At 65.3% G+C, this 17283-nt stretch overlaps 5 protein-coding genes across 5 annotated transcripts; 3 read left to right on the forward strand and 2 right to left on the reverse strand.

Moving 5' to 3' along the window:
- Nucleotides 1-334: 334 nt before the first annotated feature.
- On the forward strand, nucleotides 335-1309 carry EMIHUDRAFT_227369 (hypothetical protein; the record flags this gene model as incomplete). Its single annotated transcript, XM_005787981.1, has 4 exons — nucleotides 335-667; nucleotides 832-936; nucleotides 1029-1115; nucleotides 1184-1309. The coding sequence occupies 4 exons, from the start codon at nucleotides 335-337 to the stop codon at nucleotides 1307-1309; spliced, it is 651 nt and encodes a 216-aa protein (XP_005788038.1).
- An 8611-nt stretch (nucleotides 1310-9920) lies between these two features.
- On the forward strand, nucleotides 9921-10555 carry EMIHUDRAFT_71104 (hypothetical protein; the record flags this gene model as incomplete). Its single annotated transcript, XM_005787982.1, has 4 exons — nucleotides 9921-10001; nucleotides 10065-10203; nucleotides 10270-10364; nucleotides 10427-10555. 4 exons carry the CDS (start codon nucleotides 9921-9923, stop codon nucleotides 10553-10555), a joined length of 444 nt encoding a protein of 147 aa, XP_005788039.1.
- Nucleotides 10556-10918: 363 nt separating this feature from the next.
- Nucleotides 10919-12480, reverse strand: EMIHUDRAFT_440921 (hypothetical protein). Its single transcript, XM_005787983.1, has 6 exons — nucleotides 12457-12480; nucleotides 12166-12209; nucleotides 11968-12088; nucleotides 11529-11837; nucleotides 11364-11444; nucleotides 10919-11232 (listed from the first exon to the last, which is right to left on the reverse strand). Exons 2-6 carry the CDS (start codon nucleotides 12174-12176, stop codon nucleotides 11161-11163), a joined length of 594 nt encoding a protein of 197 aa, XP_005788040.1. The 5' UTR covers nucleotides 12177-12209; nucleotides 12457-12480; the 3' UTR covers nucleotides 10919-11160.
- A 310-nt stretch (nucleotides 12481-12790) lies between these two features.
- On the reverse strand, nucleotides 12791-14688 carry EMIHUDRAFT_227374 (hypothetical protein; the record flags this gene model as incomplete). Its single annotated transcript, XM_005787984.1, has 3 exons — nucleotides 12791-12944; nucleotides 13043-13266; nucleotides 13363-14688. 3 exons carry the CDS (start codon nucleotides 14686-14688, stop codon nucleotides 12791-12793), a joined length of 1704 nt encoding a protein of 567 aa, XP_005788041.1.
- Nucleotides 14689-15657: 969 nt separating this feature from the next.
- On the forward strand, nucleotides 15658-17244 carry EMIHUDRAFT_227375 (hypothetical protein; the record flags this gene model as incomplete). The annotated part of the gene is made up of 3 exons (XM_005787985.1): nucleotides 15658-15986; nucleotides 16179-16311; nucleotides 16561-17244. The coding sequence occupies 3 exons, from the start codon at nucleotides 15658-15660 to the stop codon at nucleotides 17242-17244; spliced, it is 1146 nt and encodes a 381-aa protein (XP_005788042.1).
- Nucleotides 17245-17283: the final 39 nt, after the last annotated feature.

Genomic DNA, 17283 nt, shown 5'->3' on the forward strand with positions numbered 1-17283 from the left:
GCCCCGCCCACCCCCGCCTGCCCCGCCCGCCCTGGCCTGCCCCGCCCACCCGCCTGCCCCGCCCACCGCCCCATGCGCCCTTCGCCCCGAGGAGGGTGGCCGCCCGAGCGGCGCCCTTGCCCCGCCCGCCAAAGGCCCGCCCGCCCCCGCCAAAGGCTCGCCCGCCTCCGCGGCCGCGCGCGGTGTGGACGAGGGCGCGCGGCTCGCCTTCGTCCACTTCTTCGCCTCCCTCCTCCGCGACTTGCCGCGCGCGCGAGAGGCGGGCGCGGCGGCGGCCGCCAGCGCCGGCGACGAGGCGGAGGCGCTCGACTGCCAGCGCACCGCCTTTGTCGACATGGCCGAGCCGCGTGCGAGGCCGTTTGTGTCCGAGTTTGCGCAGACGCAGATGTTTGCGCAGCACGTGCTTGCGGGGAGGGCGCCCCCGGCCTTTCAGGAGCGGGGAGTCGGCGCGGCGATGCAGCTGGCGGAGGCTGACGCGCGCTCCTCCCCCCGGCGTCCGCAGGAGTGCTCCGACGCCTTTTTGGCGGAGCGCGTCGCCTCCCTCTCCACCTCGCGCCGCACTCCGGCGACCACCGCCGAAGACCTCTCTCTCTCGATGGCGGCGCGTCTCGAGGCGCGGATGGGGGGCAAGAAGTCCGCGGCCGCGCAGCCCGAGCGCCCCGCGCAGGTGCGTCCCACCCACCTGACCGCCGTTGCACCTGCAGGTCTGCGCTCGGAGGAGCGATGGGATCCGCTGCCGCCGCCACTGCCGCCGCTGCCGCCGCGGCGGGGGAGGCGGGCGGCAAGGACGCGGCACCGGCGGCACCGGGAGCGTGTGCCGCCTTTCCCAAGGGGTTGCACTCGGTGCCTCCGCCGCAGTCGGCGGCGGCCCCTCCCCCGACGGGCTTCTCCTACCCCGACGGACCGCCGCGCAGCTTCCCCGAGAGCCTAGCGCCGGTGCTTGCTCCCTCGATCTGCCAGCAGCGTGCCCGCCCACTTTCGCCCGCCCGCGCCGCGCAATACCGCCACCGATCCTCCGATGCGATCAGGTGTCGTCTCCGCTGCCACGCCTCAAGGGGGAGCCGCCGCCTCCGCCGCCCGCTGTCTCTGCGGAGACGCGCCGCGCGTGGGCGGAGGTGCACCGATCTCGTTAGAGGAGGGCCGTGGAGAGCATCTCCTCACGCTGGCGTCTGTGGACGAATAGGCTTTGCGTTCCCTCGAGGCGCACGCTGAGCAAAGGCAGACAGGCCAAAAGATCGGAGCGTCGGTGAGCGCCGTGGTGGGCGGCGCGCTGCTTGCCGCACCCGCCGTCGGATGTCAGGTGCAGTGAGGGCGAGACCGCGGACCAACACTCTCGACGCAATGCCAATATAATCAACGTTCTTGCGTGTTGATAAGGTGCAGTGGCCGTTGGACCGTTTGTATACTCAGCGAATCAAGAAATTATTCCACGCTTGTACTCTTCCTCTAAGCTCTATCTCTTCTCACTCCCGACTGCTCTCTGTGCATGTCTTTGTGACTGCGGACTCAGAGGAGTATTCAGTGCGAGAGTGTCTCGCGGCCAGTCTCTGCTCAGTGCTCTCTGACTCGCTGACTCGCTCTCGCGGGGGTCTCTCGCGTCTCTCGCGTCTCGGCTCTCGCGCTCTCCGCACTCGCGGTCCGGCCCGGGGCCATGTGCGCGCGCTCTTCGTATCGAGATCGAGCACGCGGTTACTGTTTCACTTGCCTGCCCTTGGCCTTGCGAGCGGCGCGCGCCTTCGGCTGGGGCTGGGGCTGGGGCTGGGGCTCCTGCGGCTGCGGATGCGATTGGGATTGCGGTTGCGGAGACGACCTCAGCGGCCGTGGGTGCACGTCCACAGATTGGCCCGTGGTATGACAGTAGCAAACGCGCATCTTGTTCTGTGAAGTTTGCGCCTTGCAGTTGTAAGTTCCATGCGTGCGTGTGCTCTTGGATGTTGCACACCACCCAGTCTCGTCCATGACCGGAGTATCTGGAGCGTCACCCCACTTCGTGTCACAGCGGTCCGGGTCAATTTTCGAGCCCAGATGACTCAGGCCTGCCGTCATCATGACACCTTTGCTGGTGTTGACATCGCCATTGTGTGCTGCAAGCATGTCTTCGGTGCAAACCAAGCCGTGCGCTTTGCAAGTTGCCGTGCAGCTCTGCGCAAAGGACCCGACGTACCATCCAGAACGCTGCACCTGCGGCGTGCCTTGGGCGCTTGACGCCATGCTGCCACTTCGCTCTTGATCCGCCTTCAAGGCCCGCGCCTTCTCAGCCGCCTCGCGTTGCCGCTGTCTGTCCTCCCTGCCCTGCTTCTTTCCGCGAGCTTGCTCTGCATCTCGAGCGGCTTTGAGTCGTTCCCGCTCCGCCGCGTTTGTTGCACCTCTCTCGGCCCCCTCGGACGTTGGTGCTGGGCTATTGTTTCCCGCAACCGGTGGCCCCGGTTGAACAGCCTGAGCCGGTGCTCGCCGATTGGGCCTCGCTTGCGAGGGCGAACGGGGGCGCTTGGGCACTACCTCTGAAGTGCCTCTCTTCCCACTGCGGGGAAGCGGCGCGCCGTAGTGTGATGTTGGTGTTGGTGACGGCGGCGGCGGCGGCGGCGGCGGCGGCGGCGGCGGCGGCGGCGGCGGCGGCTTGTAAAGAGGAGGTGGTGGCGGCGGCGGCGGCGGCGGCTTGTAAAGAGGAGGTGGCGGTGGTGGCCTGTGAAGAAGTGGTGGTTGTGGCTTGTGCATCCGCCGTCGAACGGGAGCTCCAGACACGGCATGTGGCTTGTCCATCCGCTGCGTCCTGGCCACCTTATCACGGCCACCATTGTGACCTCGTGTGCTACTGCGGCCGTCGTTGATTGTCCCTGTTGGATGACCTCCTCGTGCAGCCGCGCTGCTGCTGGTGCTGCTGGTGCTGCTGGTGCTGCTGGTGCCGCTGCTGCTGCTGCTGCCACGCAGCAACCACGCTTCAGCACGGGCTTGCAGGCCGGGCCGCGCTGGGCTGGCAGCAACAGCAGCACAAACCAACACAAAGCCGAGGCAGAGTGTGGTCATAGAGGGGCAGCGCCTCCTCTCTGGCTCGACCTTTTTGGTTCGGCCCAGCAATGAGCTCCGGCTGTCATTGTCCTCGGGCGGGTCCCCAATCGTGATTCTGTCCGGATCGCCATCGTTTGTGGCCACCAAGGCTCGAGCGTGCACCGGCGTTACGCCTGCAGCAGTGAGATCTTCAAATGTAGCAGCCTTGAGCAGTGCTATAGAGTTGAAGCCGGCCTCAACGAGGGCACTCTCGGCCGATGATACCCCGGCATCGCTCAGGAAGGAGGAGAGCCGTTGGCGTCGTACCTCAGCGCCCGCTCCTAAGAGAAGCTGTGCAACTGCATCCCTGCTGGGACTCCCTGGCTGCGGACCCGGGCTCATGGTCAGCGATGCCGTCAGCCCGAGACCCCGGCCGCCGGACGAGCCCGCGAGACACGCAACGCGAGACACACGCAATGGTCGAACGAAGTTTCACGGGGCCAGTCCCCGTGAACCTTCTTTTCTACCAGGCTAGGATTGAGAGCAGCCTCGCTCTCAATCCTAGAAGTCGAAGGATTGTGAGCAGCACTCCTCGCAATCGTAGCATCTCTGTGCGATTGTGAGCACACCCACGCTCGCAATCCTACATACATCTTCTAGGACTAAGAGCAGGCAGCTCCGCTCCCAAGCAAGGTGACTGGTGACGCCTCGTACGACTACTACCAGCGCGCTCGCAATCCGAGCAAAGTCTAGGGTTGCGAGCAGCTTAGCTCACAATCCTGGCAACATGCCTCCGATTGCGAGCAGGAGCGCTCGCAATCCTACATCTTGTAGGACTCTGAGCGGCGGTGCTCACAATCGTACCAAAGATCCAAGGATTGCTAGCACAGTCACAGAGCGACAGAGGGCGCTCCCAATCGCTCCAGCCGCGAGCGCTTGTGAGTGAGCGCGCCGGGAGGGTCTCCTCACAATCCAAACAGTGATCGCACCGATTGCGAGGGGACCCGCTCGCAATCCTAGAAGTCGTAGGACTGTGGGCGGTGTCGCTCGATCCCCTGTACCGTGTTTGTTATATGACCCCCCCCCCATTGAACACCCCAGTGAGGGAGGGCGAGACGATCGAGGGGTCCCGTACCACGCGGAATCGACCCTATCCAGTGCTCAAGTGCTCAAGTCCAGACCAGCGACGAGGGGTGGGGCTTGGGTGGTGAGAGAGAGAGAGAGAGAGATAGAGAAAGAGGCGGGGGGGGGTACTTGGGGGGGAGGGGGCGGGAAGGGGGACTGGCGGTGAAGCTTCTTTTCTACCAGGCTAGGATTGAGAGCAGCCTCGCTCTCAATCCTAGAAGTCGAAGGATTGTGAGCAGCACTCCTCGCAATCGTAGCATCTCTGTGCGATTGTGAGCACCCACGCTCGCAATCCTACATCTTCTAGGACTAAGAGCAGCTCCGTTTACAAGGTGACTGGTGACGCCTACGACTACTACCAGCGCGCTCACAATCCGAGCAAACTCTAGGGTTGCGAGCAGCTTGGCTCACAATCCTAGCAACATGCCTCCGATTGCGAGCACTCGCTCGCAATCCTAGAACTTTCGCCGATTACGAGGTGCACGCTGCCGAAGCAGTTATCGTCCCCCCTCTCCTCGACGGTGATGGCGGTGTGACCGATCGAGCTACAAGAGGAGCTTGTTCAGCAGGATCCGGGATAGTCTCGTGCACTACCTCACTGGGCCTGAGATCACCGTACGACAGCATCCCGTCACCGTCTCGGATTCGTGTGGGGTCGAACCACTCCGGGGTGGGCAAGCCCACCACTCGTTACGTGCTGCGTCCCTCCCCGCCTGCGCGCGAGGTGGCGTGGTCACGTGTGCCATATCAACCGTGTGGCGGGCAGGGGAGTGAGGAGGAGCGGAGGAGGGCTCGGACGGGGCGCGTGGCGGGAGAGGGCAGGGAATGGGCGAGGCCGAGGGGGGGGAGGGGGGCTCAGCCGTGCAAAAAGCATCAATTAATGATATTAATGAAGAAATATTGCTCCGCCGTCCATGGAGTCCATCTCGATCTGGAGGAGACGGGTCAACCCCGTGAGGACCAGATCACGTTCACATTGTCGTAGCCGAAGAGGATGTTGACCTTTAGCTCCTGCCAACCCTCCGCTTCAAGGTGGAGTAAATTTCAAAACCAACTTCACAGCAAAATTTCAAAACCAGCTTCACGGCGGTTTGGAGCACTTGGAGTTCAGTTAGTAGCCTCACACACATCCAGGGCCGGGGAGCTGAGAAGCGCACCCAGCGGGCCGGATGATCGGGATCGGGTTGCGGGCAAGAGAGCCCTAGCCCTGGGGGGTGCGCGGTCCAGCGACAATTTGTTTTTCTCTCGGACCCCGACTCTTTCGGCGAGCAGGCGCTCAGAGAGGAGAGCAGCGCTGCAGTCCTGCAGTCGCACACACGCGCGCTTGGGTACGCGCTACGGTGGAACTCGTGACTGTTTAATTGAACAAGGCTGACCCCTACCCCTCTCGGTGGGCTTGCAGGTAGGGGGTTCGGGTAATAAGGTGCATCGGGGTCGGCGGGCGTGAACTGGAGTGATACCGCTTCGGCCGTTCAGTAGCGAACTCCCTTTCCCCTCGACGGCCTTCTGAGATGCCTCGGCTGGGTGTGTGTCTCTGCCGTTCCTTCGTCCGGCTGTTCGTACCTGTTCGTGCGTCAGGTGTGGGTGCGTTTTGGCCAGTGCCGTTCCTGCGTCCGGCTCTGGGAACCCGTTCGTGCGACAGGTGAGTGTTCGTGTGTCGTGTGTGGGATTTCTACCGTTGAGCTGTGCCGTTCCTGTGTCCGGCTATTCGTTCCTGTTCGTGCGGGAGGTGTGTGGGGGGGAGGGGTCTGCCCAGTGCCTGTTTGCTTTAACCCGGTTGAGCCATGGGGGAGTCAGGCAGGAGGAGTTTTGGGCTGAGGGGCCGTGCTTTCCGTTGAAATCGTTCCAGCGTTGTGTGATTTGAAGACGTCTATCACTTTCGTGTGTGGAGTTCGATGGAGCCTGTTTCTTTGCAGAGCTCTCCGAATAGAGCGTAGGTGTCTAGGTGTCTGACAGTGACTGCGGAAAAGGGTAGAATTCTTTGATGCGGAGGCGGAGCGCAGGGCAATTGCGCTTGAGAGGGAGGTGTGGGTTGACGGGGAGTGTCGGGGTGGGCGTCGTAAGGGTGAGGGCGATTGCCGTCCTCCCCCCTTCGCCCACCTCGACGCCTTCTCGTAGGCGCCCACGCGACTGTGTGTGACATTGGTTCAATTGTGTATCGCGCGCCTTGCGGGGGGGGCGCGGAAAAGAGGAACCTCTTAGCGCCATCGCCACGGTGCTGCATGCAGCGCCGGGCGACGACGGCTTACCGCCTCCCGGTCCCCCTCGGCACACCTCCGCTGCTCAATGTTTGACGGCTCGAACCCGTGAAGCTTCCCCGTGCGCGGGTTACCCCGCACACGGGTCAGCCTGCCAGCCACGTATCCACGCAAGCGTGGTCCGCGTGCATGGCATACAGGCGTCCGCCAGACAGCGCAGAGGCTAGGCGACCGGGGAAGGACTAGCTCAAGGGCAACACAGCGTCACCAGCCGTTGGCGCGCAGAACGAGTCTGCGGCCCCCGGTTGGGACGAGTGCGCGACGCGGACGAACCGCTCAATGTGGCCGGCAGCTCGCGCTGCCGGCGGGGTTGGTTGGGGAGAACCGGCACGGGGATGGCCGGCCTCCCCGGAGGGGTCGCCCCCTGGAGGGGCCCCAAAGGGCCCCCCGGGGGGGCGGGGGCCCCCGCCCCGAGGGGCGGGGGCGGGTCCTTCCGTGTCGCTCCCCTCGTAAAAAGGGATGCCGCAGGTCGCACCTCATATACTGTGTGCAACCTCGCCGTGAGAACACGTGTGTTACAGACAGGGGCTGGGACCCACCCATGAGAGCGCCGGCCGTTGTGCTTGTTCATCATTCTCAACCCATTTTGCCTCATGGAGCCAGTCGAACCCCGGTCCCAACGAGATTCGAACTGGCAGCCACTCGATGACTTGATGGGTCGCAGTCTCGAACTGCATGTGAGCGCTAAAGGGATGCCGCAGGTCGCACCTCATATTCACTGTTTGCAACCTCGCCGTGTAGATATGTGAATATCTCGGTGACACGTGTGTTACAGACAGGGGCTGGGACCCACCCATGAGAGCGCCGGCCATTGTACTTGTTCACCATTCAATCTTTTGATGTGACGCGGCTCGATTTGGGAGAGAGAGAGATTTTTAGCAATACCAAACAACTCTAACACTCACACGTCATTTGGGGCCTGGAGCCCTGTTCACGCGCGCGCGAGACGTGCAGACAGGGTTGCCAGGTGAGAGCGAATGGCGCGGTTCACGCCTCGCACAACAGAGAGAGAGATGCGCTCTGCATGGTGGGACATAAAAGAGAGCGAGTACTTGGGCGAGTAGGCCGTGCGGTCGACGCTGCCGCGCGCGACTTTGCGCGCGAGGCGGCGCAGCTTGAGAACGGCGGTGGGCGAGAAGCCGCCGCCGAACGTCTCGTGGAGCAGCAGGTTGAAGTTGTTGCGCTTGACAAAGATCGCGTCGTGGTAGAAACCGCGATGCGCCTTGACGTAGCCGTGGCCGTTCTTGTGGTCGAAGGGTTGGCCGGGTTGCCCGCGCGCCTTGCAGCCCATGTTTAGGCGGCGGGCCTTCTCTTCGGTGTTGCCGAAGGCGTAGGAGTGGCCAACGGAGGCGGGCGTGCCGCCGCTCGAGGCGTTGCCAACGCCCGCCGAGGAGGTCTTGAGGAGGGGCGTCCAGAGCTTGACTTCATTCACCTCATCGCATCCTCCCGGGCCAGCGTGGGGTTCCGCGAGGTCGACCTTGTACCCCTCGTTGTACTGCCGGGTGAGCTCTGGTTTCTCCTTGTCGCCGTGCACGACCGGCGCGTTGGCCGGGGCGCGCATCGCGTCCGCCCAGGCGGCGAGGACGCCGTCGTGGGGCCGCCGGTGGTGGGCCTTGTTGTAAAGGTAGTCGCCGAAGAAATCGACTGACATGCCCCGCTCGAGCGCGACCCGAAGGGTGGGAAGCGCCACGGAGAGCCAAAGGCCGAGCTTCCGCTGGAGCTCGTCCTGGAGGGTGTCGGAGGAGAGGGCGGTGGCGTACGTACCGTCGACACGGACATCGAAGGCCTTGCCGGCGAAAGGCGTTGAGGCAGAGACGAAGCGCGCGGCTTCGCGGTTGTTGACGGCGCTGTCTCCGAGGGACGGGTTGTTCTTGACGTGCACATCCCGCGCCTTGACGAGCTCCTGGTGCGCGAACCAGTCCTTGTGATTCTTGATGGCAGCGAGCGCCCGCGGCCGCGGGTACGTGGATTTGCAAGTGCCATTGAGAATCGCGTCGGTAGCTGGAAGGGACTCGGGCTCGGGGAGCGGGACGCTCTTGGGGTAGAACTCAGTCAGGTAGCCGCCGCGGACGGTGTGGTACTTGGTTTTGTCGCGGGCGGCGCGCTTCTCGCACACCTCCTTCCAGTCCGAGAGGGCGGACTCGTAGGTGGCGATAGCTGCGGCGATGGCGGGGTACTTGGACGCACCTGCCTCGTCGAGGGCGAAGTCGGGGTTGTGGGCGACGAGGGTGCGCCAGTTCTTGAGGAGCGACATGGAGAAGTCGCTGTCGGCTCGCGAGAAGGCGGTATCGATGTTGCACCCGCCCATCTCGGTCGGCAGCTGTGCCTGGAGCCACGCGAGGTCGCGGAGCGCCTGGGGCGAGGCGTCGGCGCGAGCAATGCTCTCAAAGGACTTGCGGATGCGGTTGTGCGCAAACTCGAGAGCGTCGCACGCGACATTGGGCGGCGTGATGCCGGCAATGTACTTGGTCTTTGCGCAGGCAATCCGTTGGACGAGGTTGAGGCGGAGCTGCGAGGTGTTCGTGACGCAGTCAGTGTCGACGATCGTGTCGATGACGTCGAGCGGCGCGAGCTTCTTCCTGAGGTGCGCGGTGAGCTCCTTCTTGCAGGCTTCCGGGTCGCCAAAGAAGGTGCCGACGGCCTTGAAGCAGTCCACTCGCCCCGTGGGTTTGCCCTCCTTGTCGCGGTGCGCCGGCGAGCCCCGGAGCCAGCCCGGCGCGCACGAGAGGTCGCCCTCGGGCGAGTAGATGAGCGACTTGCCGACGCCGTCGAAGACGCTCGCTCCCTTCTTCTGCGCCTCGAGGAGGCCCTTTGGTCCGGAGTAGGCGGCGACGGCGCGCAAGGGCTCGTCGTTCTGGCAGATGTCGTCCGCAAAACCGATGAGGCGCATGCTCGGGTTTTCCTGCACGACGTGCCTTCCACCGGGGTATGGTACCCTCGCGGCCCAAAGGGTGGGGGGGTATGGTCCTGACCGCCCATCCCCGGTCTCCGGGAGGCTGGGTCTGTCAGCAGGGGGGGGGGGTATGGTCTCGAGGTGGGTTGCGTGAGACTACCATACCACACCAGAAAGTCCAAACCCGGGGCGGGCAGCGGGCAGCTGCCCCCAGTACGCGCGGGGCTGTCCTGGACGGCGTGGCAGATGTCGTGGAGGAAGCAGACGCTGAGGATGGTGGACAGCGCACGTCCCTGGATGACCCCGCAGGCGGACTTGGCGTAGTTGGGGTCGTTGTAGTCGGGGCACTCGAGGCTGAGTGGGTCCCAATCGGCGGCAGAGAAGTCCAGGTCGTCGCCGTCGGCGGAAGGCAGCCGCAAGGCGCCCTCGGCCTTGACAAGGCGGATGAAGCTGGGCGTGCCCATGATGAGGCGAGCGACGGGTAGGAGGTCAGGGCGTCGCTTGCGGATCCAGTCGAGGAGCTTGACGCGCCCACAGCCGTTGGGGTCAGGCTTGTTGTCGGCCGTGAGCGCCTGGGCGATCGTGTTGTAGAAGTTCTCCTTGTCGCCCGAGATGGTCGATTTGGTGCCGTGAAGTGCTCTCCAGTAGCGGCATCGACGATGGCCTATCGCCCCGCCCGCGAAGGCAATCTCCTCTCCCTCTATATCAACAACCGTGCTGGTGGTCTCATCTTCCATAGAGTGCGTTCTTCCCGCAGATCCGCGCACCTCCACCGCAGCCAACAGCATCCCCCGCCAAAACAGGACTTCAGTCCTAACGCGGCCAAGCTCGACACCAACGAGCAAATGCAGCTGGCGTCGACGTTCAGCGGACTCGCCCTCATCATGGGCCAGCTCGCGCCCAGCCGGCCCTCATCCGGGATGCAGCTGCTCGAGGCGGACGGTGGGCGCACCTCAACAGCAGGACACCCCCGCCGGTCAGCCCCCACCCCGCGCTGTGCTGCCACAGGCTTTCTGTTGCAGTCCTTCGACTCGCCCACTGGCATCAAATTCTTCCTCACGGCGGAGCCCGACGCCAAGGGCCTCGACCTAGTGCTGCGAGAGGTGCGTTGCGAGTGCCTCCGAGAGAGGGCGCGCACTCCCGCCGAGAGAGCACGCGCCCGCAGGTGTACACTTACTATGCTGACTACGTGCTGAAGAACCCGTTCTACGAGATGGACATGCCTATCCAGAAGGGTGGCAAGTTCTGCCAGAAACTCGATCGGATGGTGGCGCAGGTGCAGGATAGAAGGTAGCACGTGGCGTGGCGCACACCGGGACCGGTCCGGTACGGCTCTAGTGACATACATGTTGCATGCACATGCTGTGCATGCACATGTGCATGCACATGTGTAGAGTGCGGGTGAGTGGGCAGAGTCCAGAGAGAGCGCGTGGGTGCACCGACTCTGCTGCGTCCCGAGCACACTACCGTGCGGGACTATGGGACTCTAGGCTCTAGCGCACTGCCGCGCTGTGCGAGAACAACTGGAGGCGCCCGCCCGTGGCCCCGACTGGCGACTCTAGCGTGTCGTGGCGACTGCGGACTGGGACTGCGGTCTGCGGAGAACTAGCAGGTAAACTACTATTGACAATTGAGAGCTAATATGAGCTTGGCGCATGCGTTGTCGTAATTTTTTTCACCGTGTATTCCCTACGTTGCTACGTATTGTGGCGCAGCCACGAGCCCCAGGGTCTCTGGTGTCTGGAGATGTGCGCTGTGGACTAACCGGACCGCACCTCTCCCCTCCATCACGAGCCGCCACACCGCACTGGCGTGCGCTCTCAAGGTTCAGACTACACACCTCTCCCCCATGATAGAGCAAGTTCCACAGCCTCGCCGTGCGCAAAAGTTGAAGCCAAGTTAGTGCATTTTGAGCACATCCTTGAAGGGCATCGAGTCTGGCAGGTCAGAGGGTTTGACGGAGGCGACCGCCTGGTTGCGACGGGCGAGGCTGAGGTGAGGGGCGTGAGTGGGGTGTGTTGCCGAGGCTGAGGTGAGGGGCGTGAGTGGGGTGTGTTGCGTGAGAGAGAGGGATTTTAGGTGTGTCTGTGGCCGCGGCGCACCTTCGCCATGCTCGACGCCACCTCCGCCTCCAGCTCCTTGACCTTCTCCGCTGGCAGCGACTCTTTGAGGCCGGCAAGCACCTGAGGAGGGAAGGGGGTGGAGTTGTTGAGGGGGGAGGGGAAGAGGGGGGTGAAGGGCGCGGCCCGCGTGCGTGCGTGCGTCGCCTTTGTGTTTTGCGACGAGAGGAAGGCGACCGAGTTTGTGATGATGCTCTTCTTCTCCGCCTCGGTCAGCTTATACTCGAGGCCGTCATAGGCGGACGCCTCGCGCCGCTCGAGGAGCTTCACGTTGGTCATAATGTCGTGCACCAGCGTCCCTTCGACCGTGTACTTGCACTGGCTCGGGTCGCGCGCCGCGGCCACCGTCGGCACGACTCCGGTGCAGAGCGGGTCCTTCTCGACGCGGCCGATGATGGACTTGAGCAGCTCGGGCTGCGCTGCGGCGAATGCCTCGTACGTCTCGCGCACCTTGGTCTGCGGGCGAGGCGGGGAGGGGGGCGGGTGGGGGTGAGGGTAGCGGGTCGGAGGGGTTGTTCAGGCCGCCGCCGTCAGAATGCACAGCCGCTGGCCGGCAGAGGAGAGGCAGAGAGGCGGCAGCACGCACCGCCTGGGCCGCAATCGGCTTGAGGCTCTCGGCGAGGTGCGGCGTGAGCGCGAGCCATTTGGCCTCGGCGGCCTTGAGCTTGCCAACCACGTCGCCAGAGGCGACCTCGCCCATGAGGTGCCTGCGCACAGCGTTTCTCAACCTCAGCAGCCACGCAGCAGCGTTGAGGGGGGAGCGTGAAGGCGCATTGGTTCGCACCTCAACGACATAGCTGCCGCACGCGCCGGCCGCAGTCTCCCTGAGAGACAACGCGGGCGTGCCAGGTCAGGCCGACGCAGCGATTGCGCGCGGCCTTTTTGCCGTCTCTTGCACTCGGGGTGTTCTGTGCCAGTGTGCACGCGCAGGCGGCTTGCGCGGCGATGGAGGCGCGGTGGAGCAGCCTGCCCTCCCGCGTGTGGAGGGTCGTGTGGTCGCGCGGCGCGCGGCGGTGCTGCTCTCGGGGCCGTAATAGCTGCCACGGACAGAGACTGCTGTGGAGAGGCGCTGGAGTGTCCCTCGCCGCAACACTTTCGGCGAAAGGAAGAAAACGAGCTCCGCTTGGCCTCACCTCCTCTACAATATTGGGTCTTGGATCTCTCGGAGGCGCCCATCCCGAATCATGGAGCATTCGGCTTCCCCGAGATCACTACACATGGCTCTCCCTCGCCGCACGAGGCGCACCCACCGGCAATACATTTAGGCCCAGCGCACAGGTGCGCCATCCCGCTCAGCCCCGCCTCGGTGTGCGCCGGGCCGCCTCGCCGCGGCCGCGCCCGAGCCCGCAACGTCACAACGGGTGGTACTCTACATCGCGTTGCGGCGTGGCGAGTCCATCGCAGCTACATCACGGTGGAGGCGCCGACGGCGCTGGTGGCGGGGGGAACACGCACAGGTCGCTGTCGCCCAATAGACTGGCATTATAGCCGGCATTTTGGGCCACGTCATCGAACCAGCACCAATAGGTTCCCTTGCACAGCCAAGCGAGCCACCACGGGCAGCTGTCCCAGCCTCCACACCATCGGATCTGCGAGGGTGGGGCCACACACGCCGCACGGTCATCGCGCGAGTGCACCGGCACCGATGGCTGGGTGTGTACCGGAAGCACGGCGCCTGGACGAGCAAATACGAGATGCAGACGCAGAGAGCAAAGTAGATGTAGATGTAGAGCGCGACAAAGGCGATCCGGACCTTGGCCGCAATCGCAGAGGAGCAGCGGTTGATGAGCGACTTGCAGGTGCACTTCTTGGCCTCCTCGCGCGCGGGGTTGGAGAAGGGCGGCATGTCCTGGATGAGCCGCTTGAAGGCCGGGGGCAGGAACACCTGCGTGCGAGGGCGGAGGGCAGTCGTGTTTGGGCTGTGCGACATGCGCCGGTCCCATCGTGGCGGCATGAAAAAGCGGATCACGGCCCCACAAACCTTGTAGGCCAGGGCGGGTATGTCAACGATGAAGACGGCGGCGAGTGAGTTCACAATGAGGTCAAAGTCGTTCCCTGAGCGCACGACCGCTCCCGATCCGGAGATGATGACGATGACCGAGGCGACGAACTTGACCAGGAGCATGATCTGGAAGCCGGTCCGCTCGATGCGCGTGAGGCCGGTGAGCGGTCTCGTGATGGTGAGCGAGATGGCGCCCGCAATTGAGCCGCGCTGTCCGGGGTCCTCCCCGGCGCCAGGCGACAGAGGCACGGCGACGGGGGCGGGCGGGCTGGCCGGAGGGTTGAGCGGCGCGCTGAGGCTCGGGTCGGCCGCAGACACGCGGCTCTTTCGCCTCTGCGTGCGTGCGCGCTCGACGCGCTCCTCTGCCCGCGACGGGCCGGCGTCGTCCGTCGGCAGCCCGCCCGCGCCCTGCGAGCGCCGCTCTGCCGCCCCCCGGTCGCCCTGGGAGCGCCGGTCGCCCTGGGAGCGCCGCGACTCGCCCTGGGAGCGCCGGTCGCCCTGAGAGCGCCGGTCACCGGCGGGCGACGAGGCGGGCGGCGAGGCCGGTGGCGAGGGCGCGTCGACCGGCACGCCGTCGTCGTCGACAGGGTCGACGGAGAGGCGCGAGAGCGGCGCATCCGACGGCGGCTCCTCCTCGGCCGACGGCTGCTGTGGAGCCGGCTTTGGCGCACGGCTCCGGCGAGACTTGCCGACAATGGCCGGGCTGCCAGAGCGGCTGTTTGCGGGGCTGGCAACAGGGCTCACGGCGGGGCTGTTGACGGGCGTAAACTTTGCGCCCGGGAGCACCTTGGTGACGAGGCGCTCCGAGAGCTCGTACGAGCGGAACTTGAGCCGCTTGTGCATCCACTCGCTCGGCATGTTTTGCAACCACTCGTGCATCTCGAAAGTGTTGCCAACGTCGGCAAAGACGACGCAGACAAAGGTGAAGGTGGCCACCCAGCGCATGAGCTGCTCCGTCTCGTCGCAGTTGTCGGCCAGGTCGCCCTCCACCAGCCAGACGGCCCGGTCGAGGTAGATTGCGAACAGGAGCTGCGCGGCGAGCGCCAGCACAAGCACAAAGACGAGCGGCAGGACGCGTGTGACGAGCTCGGGCGGGGTGCCGCGCGTGTCGAGCGTGATGATGATGACCGCGGCATAGATCGACTCTGGCAGGATCCGCTCCTGCAGTCCGGCCTCCACCTTGCGGCCGAGGTGCGGCAGCGAGGTGATAGGGCCTTCGGGGATGAGGCCCTCGAGCTGGTACGCCTCGTCGCGCCGTTCGTCGGTGGTCTTCTTGGGCTTGCGGCAGACGGAGCAGCACGACATTGCGCTCGATGAGAGCGTCGGGCGGCGGCGCTGCTGCCCTACGGCGATGCTCGCGCTCCGAAGACTCCCGCCGGTCCGTCCCGCATGGTAAAATGCGAGGCTTCTTCGTTTGCTGAGGACCCCCCGGGATGCACAACAAATGGTCATGATAAACAAACGCAGATATAATTCCGTTTGTGGTTCTTTAGGGCTTGTTGGCGAGCCAAAATGGTGGTGTCCGAGGCGCTGCGCTAGGCTCAGAGCGAGTTCGCGCTGCGCTACAGTGGGTTGCGGGCATTAAGAAAACGTCGCATTAAGAAACCCTACCAAGAGATTTCCGCAAAAATCTAAGAAACCACGGCGCGCCGCAGGCGCGGCCCCGAGAAAAGGCCAGCCAGACACGAGTCTCGAGTGTGAACGGGAGCGGCCCCAGCTCAAAATTTCTCTTCGCCTGCGGCGCGCGCACTTGTCACTTTCCAAGTCTACGGTGTTCTGAGTGGAGTGGAGATGGAGGCGTGTGTGCGTCTTCCCGTCATCCAGAGAGCCGACTCGGCGGCAGACTCTCTGGCATCGCCCTCGCGGACCGCAGCTAGCAGCTTACCTCTTACCTAAAATCCTTAGGGGGCCGGCTCTGGCCTGAGTGCCGGCCGGAGCTAAGAAACCACGGCGTGGGGTGGGTGAGGGCTGTGGAAAGGCTTAGAAACGGCGGCGTGCCGCCAAATTCTGTTTTCTTAATGCCCGCAACCCACTGTAGGCTCAGACGGCGAGTCCTCCCTCCGTGGCAACCTCTTTCGCTGTGTAAAAGAAAGAAACGGCACACCACCCGACCAGGGATGGGGGGAGGACAGGGTCCCTACCTGCACGAGCAGGATTTCGGAAGGACGATCCGGGACACAGGGGAACGGGATTGGGGAGCGCATCGCGCGACAACAAAGCGCAATCTTTTTTGTCCCACCGGCTGGGCGCCCCCCGGCCGGTGTACCTAGGTAGATGCTGGAGTCAGCAGGGCAGCCTCGAACGCTCGCCTCCGCGGCGTCGGAGCTCCGCTCGCTGCACGAGGCGCTGGCCGAATCGGCGCGGGCGCTCCAGCGGCGGCACGACGAGGTGACGGCACGTGAGGCGGCCGTCGCCTGCCGTGAAGCGGCGGTTGCAGTGGCCGAGAGCAGCGCCGCGCAGCAGCCGCCGGCGCCGGACGAGCCACTTTTGCGCGCTCTCCTGGCAGCTGAGGCTTCTCGCCTCTCTGCGCGTGGCCGCGAGGCGCTCGAGGCACGCGCCGGTGCTCACGTGGAGCGGCTGGAGCGGGTCGCTTCGCTTCTCAAGTCGAGGCACGAGGAGCTCGAGAGGCGGAGGGCAAAGCTTGCCGCCTGCCAGGCTGCCACCTCAGCGCGCCTCTCCGATCCGCGCGCGGCACGGCCTGCGCCAGCGGCACTGCCTCCACCTCCGCCCGCCGCCGCCGCCGACTCTGCCGCCGCTTTGCGGGAAAAGGCGCTGCAAGGTCGGCTAGAACGCAGCCGCGCGCTCGCAACCGCGCTCCTCCTCCCGACGGGGGCGGCGGCACCGCTGGACGGAGCGAGCCTGGACGACGCCGCGTTCGGCGGCGCGGTCGACCTGTGCGTCTCTTTGCCTCTGGACGACCCTGCCGCGGTGGCGGCGTACAAGCTGCTGTGGGGCGCGGCGGGCGGCGGCGCGGCGGGCAGAGGTACGGCCGACGCCGCGGACGCTCCCCCCTCCGGGCCACCTCCGGCGAGGTTGGGCGCGCGGCCGGCGGCGCAGTGGGAGAGGCGGCTCGTGCGCCACTTGTCCGAGAGACTCGCGCCGCAGGCGAGGGCTTCGGAGGGGCGGCGGGAGGCGAGGCCACCTCTGCCCTCTTCAGCGGCCCGTGTCCGGCCATAGGCTAGTGAGGAGACGCGCTCCTCCTCCCTTTCCGTCGCGACGACCGCGACGGCGGTGACCGCTGCTGCGGCCGGGACCGTTCCTGCGGCGGCGCGGGTTCTGCCGGCGCTGCTCCTGCTGCGCCTCTCGCTGCGCCAAGCCGGCGAGGCGGGAGGGGCGGGAGGCGGCGGCAGCGGTACGTTGGTGAGCGATGCTGTGGCGGCGGTGCGGGCGCTGCAGCTCGAGGGAGGGGAGGAGGAGTCTGCTTGCGCGGCTCGCGGCGAGCTGCTGTCGCTCGGACTCGCAGAGCTGGTCGAGGCCGCAGGCTGTGGCCACCCGCCGCTCGCGATGGCGTCGTCCGCCTCTCTCCTCGCGCTGCTCGCCGCGCCACGGCCCGTCGCCGAGGCGGCGGTGGAGGCACTCTGCACGCCGCGTTTCTTCCGGGTCGCAGCCAGGGTGATTTCGCGCGACGGCGCATCGCGCGACGGCGACGAGTCTCTGGCGGCGCGTCTGTGCGTGCTGCTGCAGCGGCTGTCGCTGCGGCCGGCGGCACGCGCGTTCTTCCACGCACCAGAGCTGCGCGGCGCGCTCGTCGGGCTGCAGCACATCGGCCCGAGCGCGCCCTTTCTTACCGCCAACGTCCGGTCGGTGCTGAAGAACACGAAGAGATATCACATTGCGCCACCTACTAGACAGGACACATAGGTTATAGCAAATTTTGGAGTTCACCGCCGGCTTCCGCTC

The sequence above is a fragment of the Emiliania huxleyi genome (assembly GCF_000372725.1).
Source record: "Emiliania huxleyi CCMP1516 chromosome Unknown EMIHUscaffold_139, whole genome shotgun sequence".
Lineage (NCBI taxonomy): Eukaryota > Haptophyta > Isochrysidales > Noelaerhabdaceae > Emiliania > Emiliania huxleyi.